The sequence below is a fragment of the Hippopotamus amphibius genome, chromosome 10, assembly GCF_030028045.1.
Source record: "Hippopotamus amphibius kiboko isolate mHipAmp2 chromosome 10, mHipAmp2.hap2, whole genome shotgun sequence".
Lineage (NCBI taxonomy): Eukaryota > Metazoa > Chordata > Mammalia > Artiodactyla > Hippopotamidae > Hippopotamus > Hippopotamus amphibius.
In genome coordinates this window covers 104,029,507-104,042,146 of record NC_080195.1, presented here as the reverse complement: position 1 = coordinate 104,042,146, position 12,640 = coordinate 104,029,507, and the positions used below count along the sequence as shown (strand labels likewise).

At 42.4% G+C, this 12,640-nt stretch overlaps 1 protein-coding gene across 10 annotated transcripts in view; it reads left to right on the top strand.

The window, feature by feature from the left end:
- TIAM1 (TIAM Rac1 associated GEF 1) overlaps positions 1–12,193 on the top strand; it is a 395,420-nt gene extending 383,227 nt beyond the window's left edge. For all 10 annotated transcript variants that reach the window (XM_057696187.1, XM_057696186.1, XM_057696184.1 and 7 more), the window contains 5 exons: positions 219–277; positions 1,189–1,291; positions 3,702–3,789; positions 5,736–5,908; positions 9,746–12,193. In XM_057696187.1, coding sequence (XP_057552170.1) covers positions 219–277; positions 1,189–1,291; positions 3,702–3,789; positions 5,736–5,908; positions 9,746–10,215 — 893 coding nt within the window. In that variant the 3' untranslated portion in view covers positions 10,216–12,193. The remainder of the gene's footprint in view (positions 1–218; positions 278–1,188; positions 1,292–3,701; positions 3,790–5,735; positions 5,909–9,745) is intronic.
- The last annotated feature ends 447 nt before the right edge of the window (positions 12,194–12,640 follow it).

The window sequence follows — 12,640 nt, the reverse complement described above, 5'->3', positions numbered from 1 at the left end:
GTTTCTGTGTTTATCTGGGACCTGGAAAATTTTGTGTAAACAGGCTTTTGTGTCTCAGATGTGTTGAGTGAGTGGAGGGTGGAACGGGAGCTGGTTCGTGGGGACTGTCTGTCCTCTTCATAACAGTAGTGTTGTCGTTACCGTAACAAGTTATTGAAGTGAAGGGGAAAACCCAACGCGTTACGTGCCCTAACTGCCTTCACTGTGTGTTTTTCCAGTCTTCAAAACTGCTGTGGTCCTGGTGTATAAAGATGGTTCCAAACAGAAGAAGAAACTTGTAAGACTTCTTATTTCACCCCATCATTTCAAAGTATCTCCCTTCCTATCTGCATCTCAGTTGTGTCTGCGTAATTATAATTCTGCACTTTTGCCAGGCATGAGTGTTATTTTTTTTTTTTTTAAGTGTTGCTGAGGACTTAAGGAAATTGCCCAACCTGCCTTCCTGCAGGCAGGCCCATGTTTAGAGCATGAAAGTAAATCGCTGTTGGGCCTACCATGGCCAGAACCTTTCTAACACTATTTTTATCCATTCTCTGTTCTTCCTGCCCGTCTGTTCTTGTTTTGGGATCCCGTTTCTCCTTTTTCCTTTGTCTTCCTTTTGCCTGAATTTGGTTAGCACGCTTATTTGCACACCCTCCACAGAGTTGTCACGTGGCCTCCGGCTTGCTGCTGGGTGAACAAAAGTATACGTGGGGAGCAGCCCAGGGCTCCAGCATCACTGGTTTTTTGTTGTTGCTGTTGTTGTTTGGAATTTTTTTGTGAAAATCAAAACAATTTATTTTTTAAATTTCTAAAAAAATGTTTGTATTAATAGACTTTTAAATTTGTATTTTTTTGAAGTATAGTTGATTTACAGTATCGTGCCAGTCTCTGCTGTACAGCAAAGTGACTCGGTTATACACATATAGACATTCCTTTTTTTATTCCATTCTGGTTTATCACAGGCTATTGAATACAGTTTCCCTGGGCTGTACTGTAGGACCTTGTTGTTTTTCCATCCTATTTATATATATTAGTTTACATCTGCTAATCCCAAACTCCCAGTCTTACCCTCCCCCACCCCCCGCCCCCTTGACAACCACAAGTCTGTTCTCTGTGTCTGCAATATCACTGGGTTTAGAAAGTGTGGGGGTCTGGTCCAGGCTGAGCACATAGTTCTCATGCACCTGCTTCCTTCCCTTCCTGCAGGTAGGATCTCACAGGCTTTCAATTTACGAGGACTGGGACCCCTTCCGATTTCGACACATGATTCCTACTGAAGCTTTGCAGGTTCGAGCTTTGGCAAGTGCAGGTAAACTCTGAAATGGGTTGGGTACATATTTCTGTGTATGTATGAATTGTTTTTCTGAATCCACACTCATGGTTCTAACCACCCTACAGTCTTTTTCCTCCTATGCTTAAGTCTCCTTTCCCTCAGTCTCGCCATTGCCTCTTATTTACCCAGCTGTTTATTAAATGAATAAACTAAATGAATGGAGGTAATGTCTTTAATATTGTTCCAAGGAATTCTAGTCATTCTGTTATATATATTAATAATATTACAGTGGCTTACCTCTAAGTAGCAATGAGTCTTGTACTTCTGGAAAGAGTCTTTGAGATCATAAGCAGACAAAGCCCATGTAAGTAACTCACTTGCCTTTTAACTGGGAGACCCAAAAAGACCACCCAAAGCACAAAAAAAGCTATTGAATGCATTCTTTCTTCTTGAAGCATTACAAATCTTTATCTTTGCATCAGCATGAAATGTCAGTTCTTTTTCTGTGACCCAGATAGCCGTGAAGCAAGTCGTTGGGTAGTGATGAAAGTACTTGATAATATGATTAGATGATGCTTTGGTGCATGAGAAGGGAAGTGAATGTCACACAATATTGGCTAAGGATGGCAATATTCCTATACCTCAGAGGCCCCATTCAGGGCTTAATTTGAGGCTGTTTTGGGGAGGAGCAATCAGCAGATTGTCCCAGGCACACCCTAGAAGGAGCAGCTTTGGGGTCAAGTGGAAACTCTCGGGACAAACCTATTCCCTGTCCCATTTGGACAGCAGGTGCAGCTTTTTGGTTGTAAAAGGGGCCGTGGAAGTGGACCTCTGCAGGTACACAAACGATCTGTGTTTCTCTTTTGTGTTTCTGGCATCTAGTGTGAGCATTAAGTTCTCCGTGTCTGATTGGTGTCACTCCTTTTCTCCCCATTTTCATTTGTCACCTCCATGAGCCATAAAATTGGCTCTGATCCTGATAGAACCAAGTCTACCCTAGTCCAGTGTCAAAACCTTCCGCAGTATTTGGTAAACCTCCCATTACCCGCCCAAGTTAAACTAGATGCCACTTCCTTCTCGGTTGTTATGTGTTGCAGGAGGAAAACTCAAATGCAAAAAGCACGTCTGGCACATGTATTGGGGATGACTGTTTGCCTTAAAAAGATTTCTGTCTAAGCTTCTGGCCCAGAGATTTACCCTGGTGCCTTCTTACTTTGATTTGTAAAATTGATTTATATGTGAATTCTCAGGAACCTGTAAATCATAGGTCTGTAAACAGCTATGGTAGTATTTTGAGGTTTGGGCACTTAAATACTAGCATTGTCTTACTCTGCAGTCTTAGGTTGTGAGTTATCTAGTTCATATGCTTCCTTGTACCTGGTTTATATAAATGGGAAAGCGTATGCTTATAGCAAACCACAGAGGCTCTTCAGCCAGGAATTTTGCCTTCATTGAGGACTAAATACATGAAGAATTTAAGTCTGGAAAACAAAACCATCTTTGTGAAGATGACATGCCATTCTCACCCTCGGTTTTTCATTCAAATCAAGTTTAAAATTAAGACAAAAGCATATTTTAGTGGAGTTACAAAGACGAGCCAACACATCTTTCGCTATGAGATAAATTCCAGTGGATATGAGAATCAGAAGATGGAAATTTCTAGATTTTTGTCTTAGTTTGGGAAAACTTGTAAAACTTTCTGCATATGGGTCCTGGTTGGTTAAATAATGTGGGCACCATGAGGGTTTGTGACCAGGGTTTTGAGCCACTAGGTAAGGATGAGACTTCTCGATGTGTAGTGTTGAGGTCTGCAGTGAATTGTTTCTTTCATAAACACTAATCATGAATAACATGGCAAAATAATGTGATATTCAGGCCCTGAAAGACTTAGAAATTACTCCAAATATAACTGTTTCTCACTGTCTCAGTGTACCATTTTGGCTTTACTCAGGTTGGGCGCTGTCGGTGGGCTGAGAAAGAGGAGCCCTGTTCATTCCCAGGACATGCTTGTCCAGGGCGCTAGTCCCGGTCCTGCAGATGGCAAGGGCCTGCCTCTTTATATCACCGGCCTGATGAAATCGGCATTGGAATCTTGGGCTCTGTCTAGTCCAGCTGTTGCCAGAACAACTAATCACTTAATTAAAATAGTTCAGCCAAACGGGCTGTGCAGCTAAAAGGGTCAGTTCTTCCATCAATATGATTGACTGATTGTCCTTTTAGACCATCCAGAAGGAGATTTTAGCAACTGGAAGTTTTCCAAGTGTTCTTTTTCTTCGCACCCATTAAGCTCTCAATCGCTTTGCCTCTTGTAGGAATGAAGTTCCTTTGGTCTTATGCGGCTCTGCACTATTTAATCCTACGCCAAAGCATGGAAAGTGCTTTTGTAAAAATGCAAATACATCTCTTTGAAACATACTCTTATTCATCCTTGTTTTAATTTCTCTAGATGCAGAAGCAAATGCTGTGTGTGAAATTGTCCATGTAAAATCGGAGTCTGAAGGGAGGCCAGAGAGGGTCTTCCACCTGTGCTGCAGGTGAGCCTGGAGCCCTGAAGTGCGGGAGGTGGCACCTAGAGGGAAGGGATGTGACTGTGCTTGGTATCCCCAACCCCTCTGGGTTCTGCAGACCAGCCTGTGCATCCCTAGAAGCTACGTCCATTTTTTTGTACATTTGAGAAAGTATTTAACACTTATCAAGTAAGAGTAATTAGATAAATTAAACAAATTTTATCAGAATATAGACAGTAACCTGGTTAATTTGATGTCCTTCTAAAAGGAAATCAGAATTTTCATCTATATATTCAATGTTCGAATGGGGACTTTCTTGCTACATGTACATTTGGTGGATTAGAAGGACATGGTTGTCTTATAATGTTTTGTTTTGGTGTTTGGGTGCATCGTTTATACTGTAACGTCTCTGAGATGCAGCAGATGGAGAGTCAGCTGGGAGGAGGTGAGGGTGTGTACAGTGTCTGTGTAGAGAAACTTTGACCCAGGGAGGCTGGCTCAAGTGGCTCAGGTTCACCTACTGGTCCTAGTGGAAGCTGAACTTAGGATGTGGGCTTCTATGTATTTCATCTTATTCTTTCCCTCTCCCCATTTCCCTCTCCTCCTCCTCCTCTTCCTCCTTTTTGGGCTCTGTCTTTGAGAATTTGAGAATTGTACTTTTTTCACATGCAGCCAATTCTCTTTCTTCTGATTTTTGCCTAAGAACACCAAGCTGGATGGTGCCAATAGCCAGCATTCTGATACATTTGACTTTAAATATGATCTATACTCTCAGTGATGTTTTCATTTAATCCTAGGTGCTTAGTAATTTATTCAGTGCTTACCCAATACCCCACACTGTGGGTATTACACTGTGGGTTGCATACACACACAATAAAAACTCAACAGAATCAGTATTTTCTGTTTGTTAGTAATATTTTATAATGTGACTTGATATAGTAAGAAGGCACACTTACCAAGTATGACCTGTGCTGAGCACCTCACATGCATTGTTTCACTTAGTCAGACTGACGTACCGTTATTCCATTTTACAAATGGGGCACCAAGGCTTACAGAGGGTACTTTGCTAAAACCATGTAGCAAATGAACACGGAGTTCAAACTCAGTGGGTTTGACTTCAAAGCCCGTGTTTTGTGTTTCTGCATTGCCTCTTTGTTGGGTGACAGAGATCAGTAAATCCAGACCCCAGGAAGCTGTTGGAACTAGAATTGAAATTTTTTTCAAATAATCTACATGTGGTTTAGCACTGTCTTTACTGTCTATTTGGGCTAATCCGCTTGCGATTTTGTTGATAAATCCACAGGGTCCAATGAGCCTGCCTCTAGAAATGCCATATTCATTGTTAATAAGGGATACCACGTAAAACTTACCTGGGTAAAACTATTGAGAACGTAACAAGAAGAATAATTGACCTAAGAAGCACTTTTTTTTTTTTTTTATCGTGGGAATTGGAACTTGGGAAGATTTTCCAGTTCTTTACGCTGTAGCTTTAATATTTACATGTTGACGTGTGTCATGGAAGGTGTTGATATTTAACAGGCGTGGATATCCAATGCAGAGGAAACTAAGGATGTTGGGACATCAGTTTTCAGGTGTGCTGCAGAACGGCAAGAATCTTGTGGTACCTTTTTGTCTGTAAAAGCATTTGAGAATGAAAGGTTCTGGCTTAAGTACCAAGAGCAGAACCTGGCAACTTTGTGTGTAAAATCCATCTCTCCATCAATCTGTTCCTTAATGGGCTGCTCTGTCCCAAACTGGCTGCAGGAGATGAATCACAAAGCATAAAGGGAAAGGAATACGTGTTCTTTATCTCCGGCGATGAAAACCCTGCTCGGCAGTGAAATTGGAGTCGTGGCCTCAGTCTTTAGCCTTTGGTCCTCAGGGATATTTGTTTGGCTGCACCTGATAACATCAGAAGTTCAGCCGTGTGTTAAGTACTGTTTCCCTAACAGGTGTAAATCTTCTTTTCATAGCTCCCCGGAGAGCCGGAAGGATTTCTTGAAGGCCGTGCATTCCATCCTGCGCGATAAGCACAGAAGACAGCTCCTGAAGACCGAGAGCCTTCCCTCCTCCCAGCAATATGTACCTTTTGGAGGAAAACGATTGTGTGCGCTGAAAGGGGCCCGGCCGGCCATGAGCAGGGCAGGTACTGTGGGGATTCAGACGTTCAAGATCCCCGTCACCCCCACTCCACTGTAGAGCTGACATCCTTGTTGAGCAAGACTTAGACGTGGCCTTGTGGGGGCTAACGTTGGAGGACGTCCTTCCCTGGTGTGAGGTTCCCTGCCCTTGCCTCCCTCCCTTGGTTCATGCCTCTTGCCCTCTCTCAGGCTTTCCCTTTGCTGCCCTCCTCGTCCTGGCTGGGGAGCTCCCCTCTCATTTGCCAAGCCAGGAAGTGAGCACATTCTCTTTCTGGAGGGGCTGTCTTAGCCCGCTTGCTGAATGAGAGTTGCCGCTTTGCATGACAGCCAGCTTTGTCCAGCAAAAAGCAGTGTGTGATGTCTCAGCAAGGTCACAGCCCGCCATTCTGAGAACATAGTGGCTTTGTTCTCTGGAAACACAGCCATGGTGTTCTCAGTAAGGAGTCCATATTTGGTAGACCAGATGACCCATCAGATTTTACCCTCATGTGCCCTGCAACTTTATCTTCAGCTTCCATATTAATTTGGGGAAGCCTTGAACTGCTATCAGAAAAAAGGAATCTGGAGTTCAAATGGTCCCAGTGTAAATATTGTTTTAGGACTTCTTCTGTCACCTTGAAGCCGCAAAGATCAATACTCTGACCTGTAAATGGCATTAAAATCTATCTAGGAAGAAAGATATTTTTATAACATTTAGGTATTAATGACATCAGGATATTAATATTTTTATCAATCCTTTCTTAAGAAGCAGTCCAGAATTTTGCAGGGAAGATTCCAATAAAAAGAGGCTTCCTTTGCTTTTGCCAAAAAGGCTTCTGATCTCTGGTCCAATGAATTTGCCACCTGTTCTCAATTGTGTTGAAGAGGCAGGTATGGCGCTGTGAATGGTTGAAGGTTTTCATAGACATAACCTACCTAGCTCAACAGGGTATATTACACTCTTTAAGTACCTTAAATTTAACTAATGTTAAGGGGCTAGTTACCGTACATCTATTCTCCAATCAATTGATAAGTGTTTACTGAAAACCTGGTATGGTGAACATCCAGCAGCACTCCTCTGCTCGCCAGTATCCTAAGTGTCTTGCATACTTCTCTATCCACAATTTCCCCTGGAGTCCTCATGTAAAAAGCTTTGCTGATCCCTTTAGAGTTCACAGAAGACATTTCACCTTGGAATGGTCTCATTTGTTCCTTTCATTTGCCAGGGGATATTTAATTAGGATTGGGAACATGTGTCCCACCCTCAGGAAATCCCACGTGTCTGTCATTGGTCAGGTTTCAGTTATTACTCGATGAACCTAAAGTCAGAGCTGCATTCACTGTAAAACTAAGCATTTTTAGTCTGTAGGACACTCAGAAGTTTTCCTGCTGAGATCCCATTGGAAAGAAAACAAACGAAGTTGCTATGACCTACCCCATCATCTTGAATATCAAGAGAGAAAGCCTTGATGTCAGAGCCTGTTGGCTTTGGCTGACTGGAAGATTTTTTTTGCCCAATGAGTCATTTTTGGCTGAAGAAAGTCTTTATCACTCTGCTTTTGAAGCGTCTCACTATCCTCAGGGTCTTCATGTTAGATGATTGAGTGGGTCAGCACAGCACTAGCTAATCAGTCTTACCAGTGAACAACGGAAACACTTAAATCAGAGATTGTCTCCTGGAACCCTATAAGGCTGGCTGGGTTACTAAGTATCCTTTTCATAAAGGATAGATTCTTATGCTTCATTATGCACCATCATGAATACCCAGCTAGTTTATTTCTCCTTTTGCTCTGTGTGAATAGGACAGTAAAGGCAAATAGCCAGTCTCCCTTGGTCTAAAAGCACTGTATGTCTGCCAGTAACTCAACTACACATGTTTTTGTTGTTCCCACATTTTCTTATGAAACTTTTCAGACATATAGAACAAAGGAAAGAATTGTACACATTTATACCTACAGTCTATAATGAACATTTTAGAATTTTCCTCATCATATATCTATTCATCTGTCATCCATCAACTCATCTTACTTTTGACACATTTCTAGAATACAGACTTTAGCATAATTTACCCCTAAATACTGAAGCCTGCGCATCATTGACAAATCTTTCCAATATCCCAGTTTGGAATTGAGGTAGTTCTAATAGTGACTGGAGAGACCCAGCTCCTTTATGGTGTTGTTGAGATAAAACTGAACAGTAATTTTTGCTTCTTCCCAATGGAGTACTAGTAGTAGTAGTAGTAGTTTTTCTTACTCTTTCTTTCTTTCTCTTTCTTTTTCTTTCTTTCTTTCTTTCTTTCTTTCTTTCTTTCTTTCTTTCTTTTCTTTCTTTCTTTCTTTCTTTCTTTCTTTCTTTCTTTCTTTCTTTCTTTTCTTTTCTTTCTTTCTCTTTCTTTCTTTCTCTCTCTCTTTCTCTTTCTTTCTTTCATTCTTTCTTTTTTCCATTTTCCCTGGAAATGATTTTCATTCCCCTCTTAGAGTGAGAGTGGTGTCTGTTTACCCCATGCTTTAAGATGATAGAACACTCAGGAATGATGATGGAAGCACAGGGATCTGAGACAGAGGACGGTCAGAGTGGGAGCCAATTTAGACCATTGTCCAGCTCACTGACCTTGTACCTGCTGTATTTGAAGTCAAGGCTATATTGGCAGTAATCATGAATCGTCACCTTACTTCTAGCAGCACTGCAGCAGTTTAATGGTTTTTCGGGCTTAGGTTTCAGGAAAGCAGCTCCTAACTGGTGTCTCAGCTCCTCCCTCCCACTGGAAAGCCCGTGGTACATTTCACTATCGAGCGAGAAGTGGCAGCATTTCCGTATTGTGTGTGCGTGTGTGTGTGTGTGTGTGTGTGTGTGTGTGTGTGGTGGGATTGTTTGCTTGATTGGGTGGCGTCTTTTGTTTGCTTTTAATGATACTGGCTTCCTAGAGGGCAGTAGGGTGAAAGAATAAATTCAGAAATTTGTTGTTCTTAACTCTTAGTCACTTTATCTAGCTCTTTGTTAATCAGCTGCTTGAGTGTCGTATTATTTATTTCTCATTCCATTCAGGCACCAGTATTTTAATTGCTTTGTAGACAAGGAAGTGGGGATACACAGAACAGAATCAGGAGGGACTAAGGCTCACATTTGCTTTAGCCTCATGGTTCACGTGGGACTCTGTCAGAAAGAGGATTTCATATCTCTGAGACCCACTCTTTTCTGTAGCCTCTCTGAAAACACCACCACGCCCTTAATGTACCTGCAGATGGATCCTCGAGAAATGTTACATTCAGTTTTCCAGAAAGCAGTATGACTTGGATCAGTGTGTTTCCCTCCTTGATGTATCATGGTGATTTCTCCAAAGACGGTGAAACTAGAAGCATCCCCCATCCTCACTAAGACCTATTCCAGCTAAATGACTCTAGGACAGCCCCGGGACATCCCCAGAGCACTGTGCCACGGGCAGTGGTCGGAACTGAGGGCACTAATTAACCCCAACATCAGTGGTGGACTTGACAGCAGCAGAATTCTGCATTACCTGTCTCCTAGGTGCACAGGGTAGAGACATTGATTATTTCAGAGGGAGCTGAATCCTCCTTTCCCCATAACCTACAACCCACCCATGTCCCCACCCCCACCCCAGCCCACCTCCCACGTCCTTGCCCTTCCCTCGGTGGCTGTAACATTCGCCAAGGCCAGACACCTGTGCAAGGTAAAGACCCTGAGACAGACTGGTGTCATCCGGACTTTAAGCCCCAAATGACATCCAGGTCCTAAATGCGTATCGTGTAGTCTTGATTTTCCTTTTCTTGTATTTGCTTTCTGGAGTTTCATCGCACGTAAAGCATGTGGGGGTTTTATTTTTATATTTTTGTGTGTGTGTGCAGTGTCCGCCCCAAGCAAGTCTCTTGGGAGGAGGAGGCGGCGACTGGCCCGAAACAGGTTTACCATTGATTCTGATGCCATCTCCGCCAGCAGCCCGGAGAAAGAGCCCCAGCAGCCCCCCAGCGGCGGGGACACTGACCGCTGGGTAGAGGAACAGTTTGATCTTGCTCAGTATGAGGAGCAGGATGACATCAAGGAGACAGACATCCTCAGTGACGATGATGAGTTCTGTGAGTCCGCGAAGGGCGCCGCCGCGGACAGAGACCTGCAGGAGCGGCTTCAGGCCGCCTCCATCAGTCAGCGGGAGAGAGGCCGCAAGCCCCTGGATAGTCACGCGTCCCGCATGACGCAGCTCAAGAAGCAAGCCGCCCTGTCGGGCATCAACGGAGGCCCCGAGAGCACGAGCGAGGAGGTCATTTGGGTTAGGCGTGAAGACTTTGCCCCCTCCAGGAAGCTGAACACTGAGATCTGACTGTGTCACGTTCCCCCTCCCGCATAGAGAGAGAGTCTGTGTAGATACGTCTCCCACTCCGCCCCTCTCCCGGACCCGCGAGGGCGGGGGAATGTTCCCTTTAAGTCGCAGTCTTGCACACACGGTTTTGGCAGCTGACTTTGTTCTGAAGCCATGTAGCCACCCAACTTTATCATTTCTGACAACATCGGAAAGAATTGTTCGAGAATCCCAAATCAGCTTGAGTCCTATCTTCTGTATATTACCAAGGGCTTTTATTTATTCTCAATTAATCAGGGCCTAAAGAATTAAAAAGAAAAAAAATTCCATAGCACTGGAAAGCAAATTACCCCAGGAGTTGAAGTATGTATGACAGATTAGTTTAAAGGATAGCACACGAAAAAATAATAAAGACTATCTGAAATCTATAATCCAGGAGCCACCATCTAGTTGGGGAAACAAAACAAAGCAACTGTACAGCTCGCAGTGTTCTTACTCCTTTCCCTCTTAAATGTCTGAGAATATCTGTGTATTTTAAGAATGTGTGAGGAGAGGGTGGAGATTTATGTTCGATGAGCCTTTTTTTTTTTCTTCTTTTTTTCTTCCTCTTCTGTTTCGGTCCATGGCTGGTCTTACTCGATGTCGGTGTTTGAAAGTTCTAGTTTTGCATAGAATTATAAAGATGCCAAACTCCTTGGAAAGAGATCCAAATTTATCACTTGAAAAAAAAAACACTATTTTTTGTATTTTACCTGAGATGCAGGGGGCACAAACAGATGAGACTTTTACACAGTGTTAGTGTAATTCTGAGTTTAAAAAATGAGGATTTTACCTTTTACAGAGAGTGAGGCGTGGTGATTTTATATTTATATATGAAAGGCCAACAAGATGCCTAGGAGAAACTTTTTTCCCAAGAAGCAGTTTTTTGTTTGTTTGTTTGTTTGTTTGTTTGCTTTTTAAAAAATGTTTGAATCTCTATTTGAGATGGGAGCTTGGTTGGATTAAACACGACACCGGAATGGGCAGTGTGTGTGTCTGTTGCACATGGCAGGGGAGGGGAGATGCCTTCTCGTGGGGTTGCTATGGTGATCATTGGTTTTCCCATCATAGTTGCATCTTCATCCATAGATTACCTACCCATTCCCTGACAGTCCCTAACCAAACCTCTTAACAAAACAATCTCTTCAAAAACATGTCTTGTGTTTAACCTTTTCTTCTTGCCAACAAAACAGGGTAAACATGCTAAAAAAACTAATGTTCTAAACAGATTTCCAAATAGGAAGAACAAAACCAAGTTAAAGCACTTTCAATTTCTTTTTTTAAAGGTTTATAGCTTTTTTTTTTCCCATTTCACAATGTCCACTTCCTAAGAAAGGTTTAAATAATATGAAAACTTTCTTTTTGGGGAAAATATCTATTTGGTGTTTGACACATCAGTAGGTACTTTAAAGACCTGAATTTTATAGTAGCTTTAGGAGTTATATTTTATAAAAATCAGTTATGACTTTATATTTCCAGACAATAGAGAGTTCAGAACATCATGCTCTTGTGCCCCTGCTTGCTTTACCTGCTTTCCTACCCTGTATCCCTCCCCTTTCGGGTTTCCAGGGCTTTGAGCTTGATCTTTTGAGAGTTTTATTCTATTAAATTTTTGCTGTATCTTCTGATTTTCTTAAAGAGCTTTAGAATGGTTTCTATACCCTTTGTATCACTGCATTGTTCCATATCATCTCCAGTTTGATTGTGTCTGGGTGGAAAACTGAAGCAGAGGCTTCTAATAGTCCCATTTACCAGTCCCAGTGCAACGGGTTTGTCTGAAAATGCTGGAAAGTCTGGTGCTTGGAGAGGGTGCCATTGTCTCCTGTACATAAGGTCATGACGTGTCTATGTCAAAAGTTCTTATATATTTCTTTTATAAGCTGAAAGAAGGTCTATTTTTATGTTTTTAGGTCTATGAATGGAACGTTGTAAATGCCTGTCAAACAATAAAAAATATTGAAAAGTGTCTGAACAGTCCTGTGCCTTTTTGGATGGGAGGATGGATGTGAACTGTAGAGTATGTGGGAGAAAACACCTAAGGATGGCTTTTTTTTTCCCCAAGTAAATATTGTGACCATCAAGGGAAAGCTGATTTGGTGGAGCTTGAAGTTTTTAAATTTTTTAAATTGAGGTATAATTGATATATAACGTGGGTTGTTTCAGATACTAAACATAACGTATATATTACAAAATGATCACCACAACAAGTCTAGTTAACATCCATCATCATCCACAGTTATAAAAAATATTTCTCTTGTGATGAGAACCTTCAAGATCAGCTCTCCTGGGGCTTCCTAGGTGGCACAGTGGTTAAGAATCTGCCTGCCAGTGCAGGGGACATGGGTTCGATCCCCGCTCCAGGAAGATCCCACATGCCGTGGAGCAACTAAGCCCGTGCGCCACAACT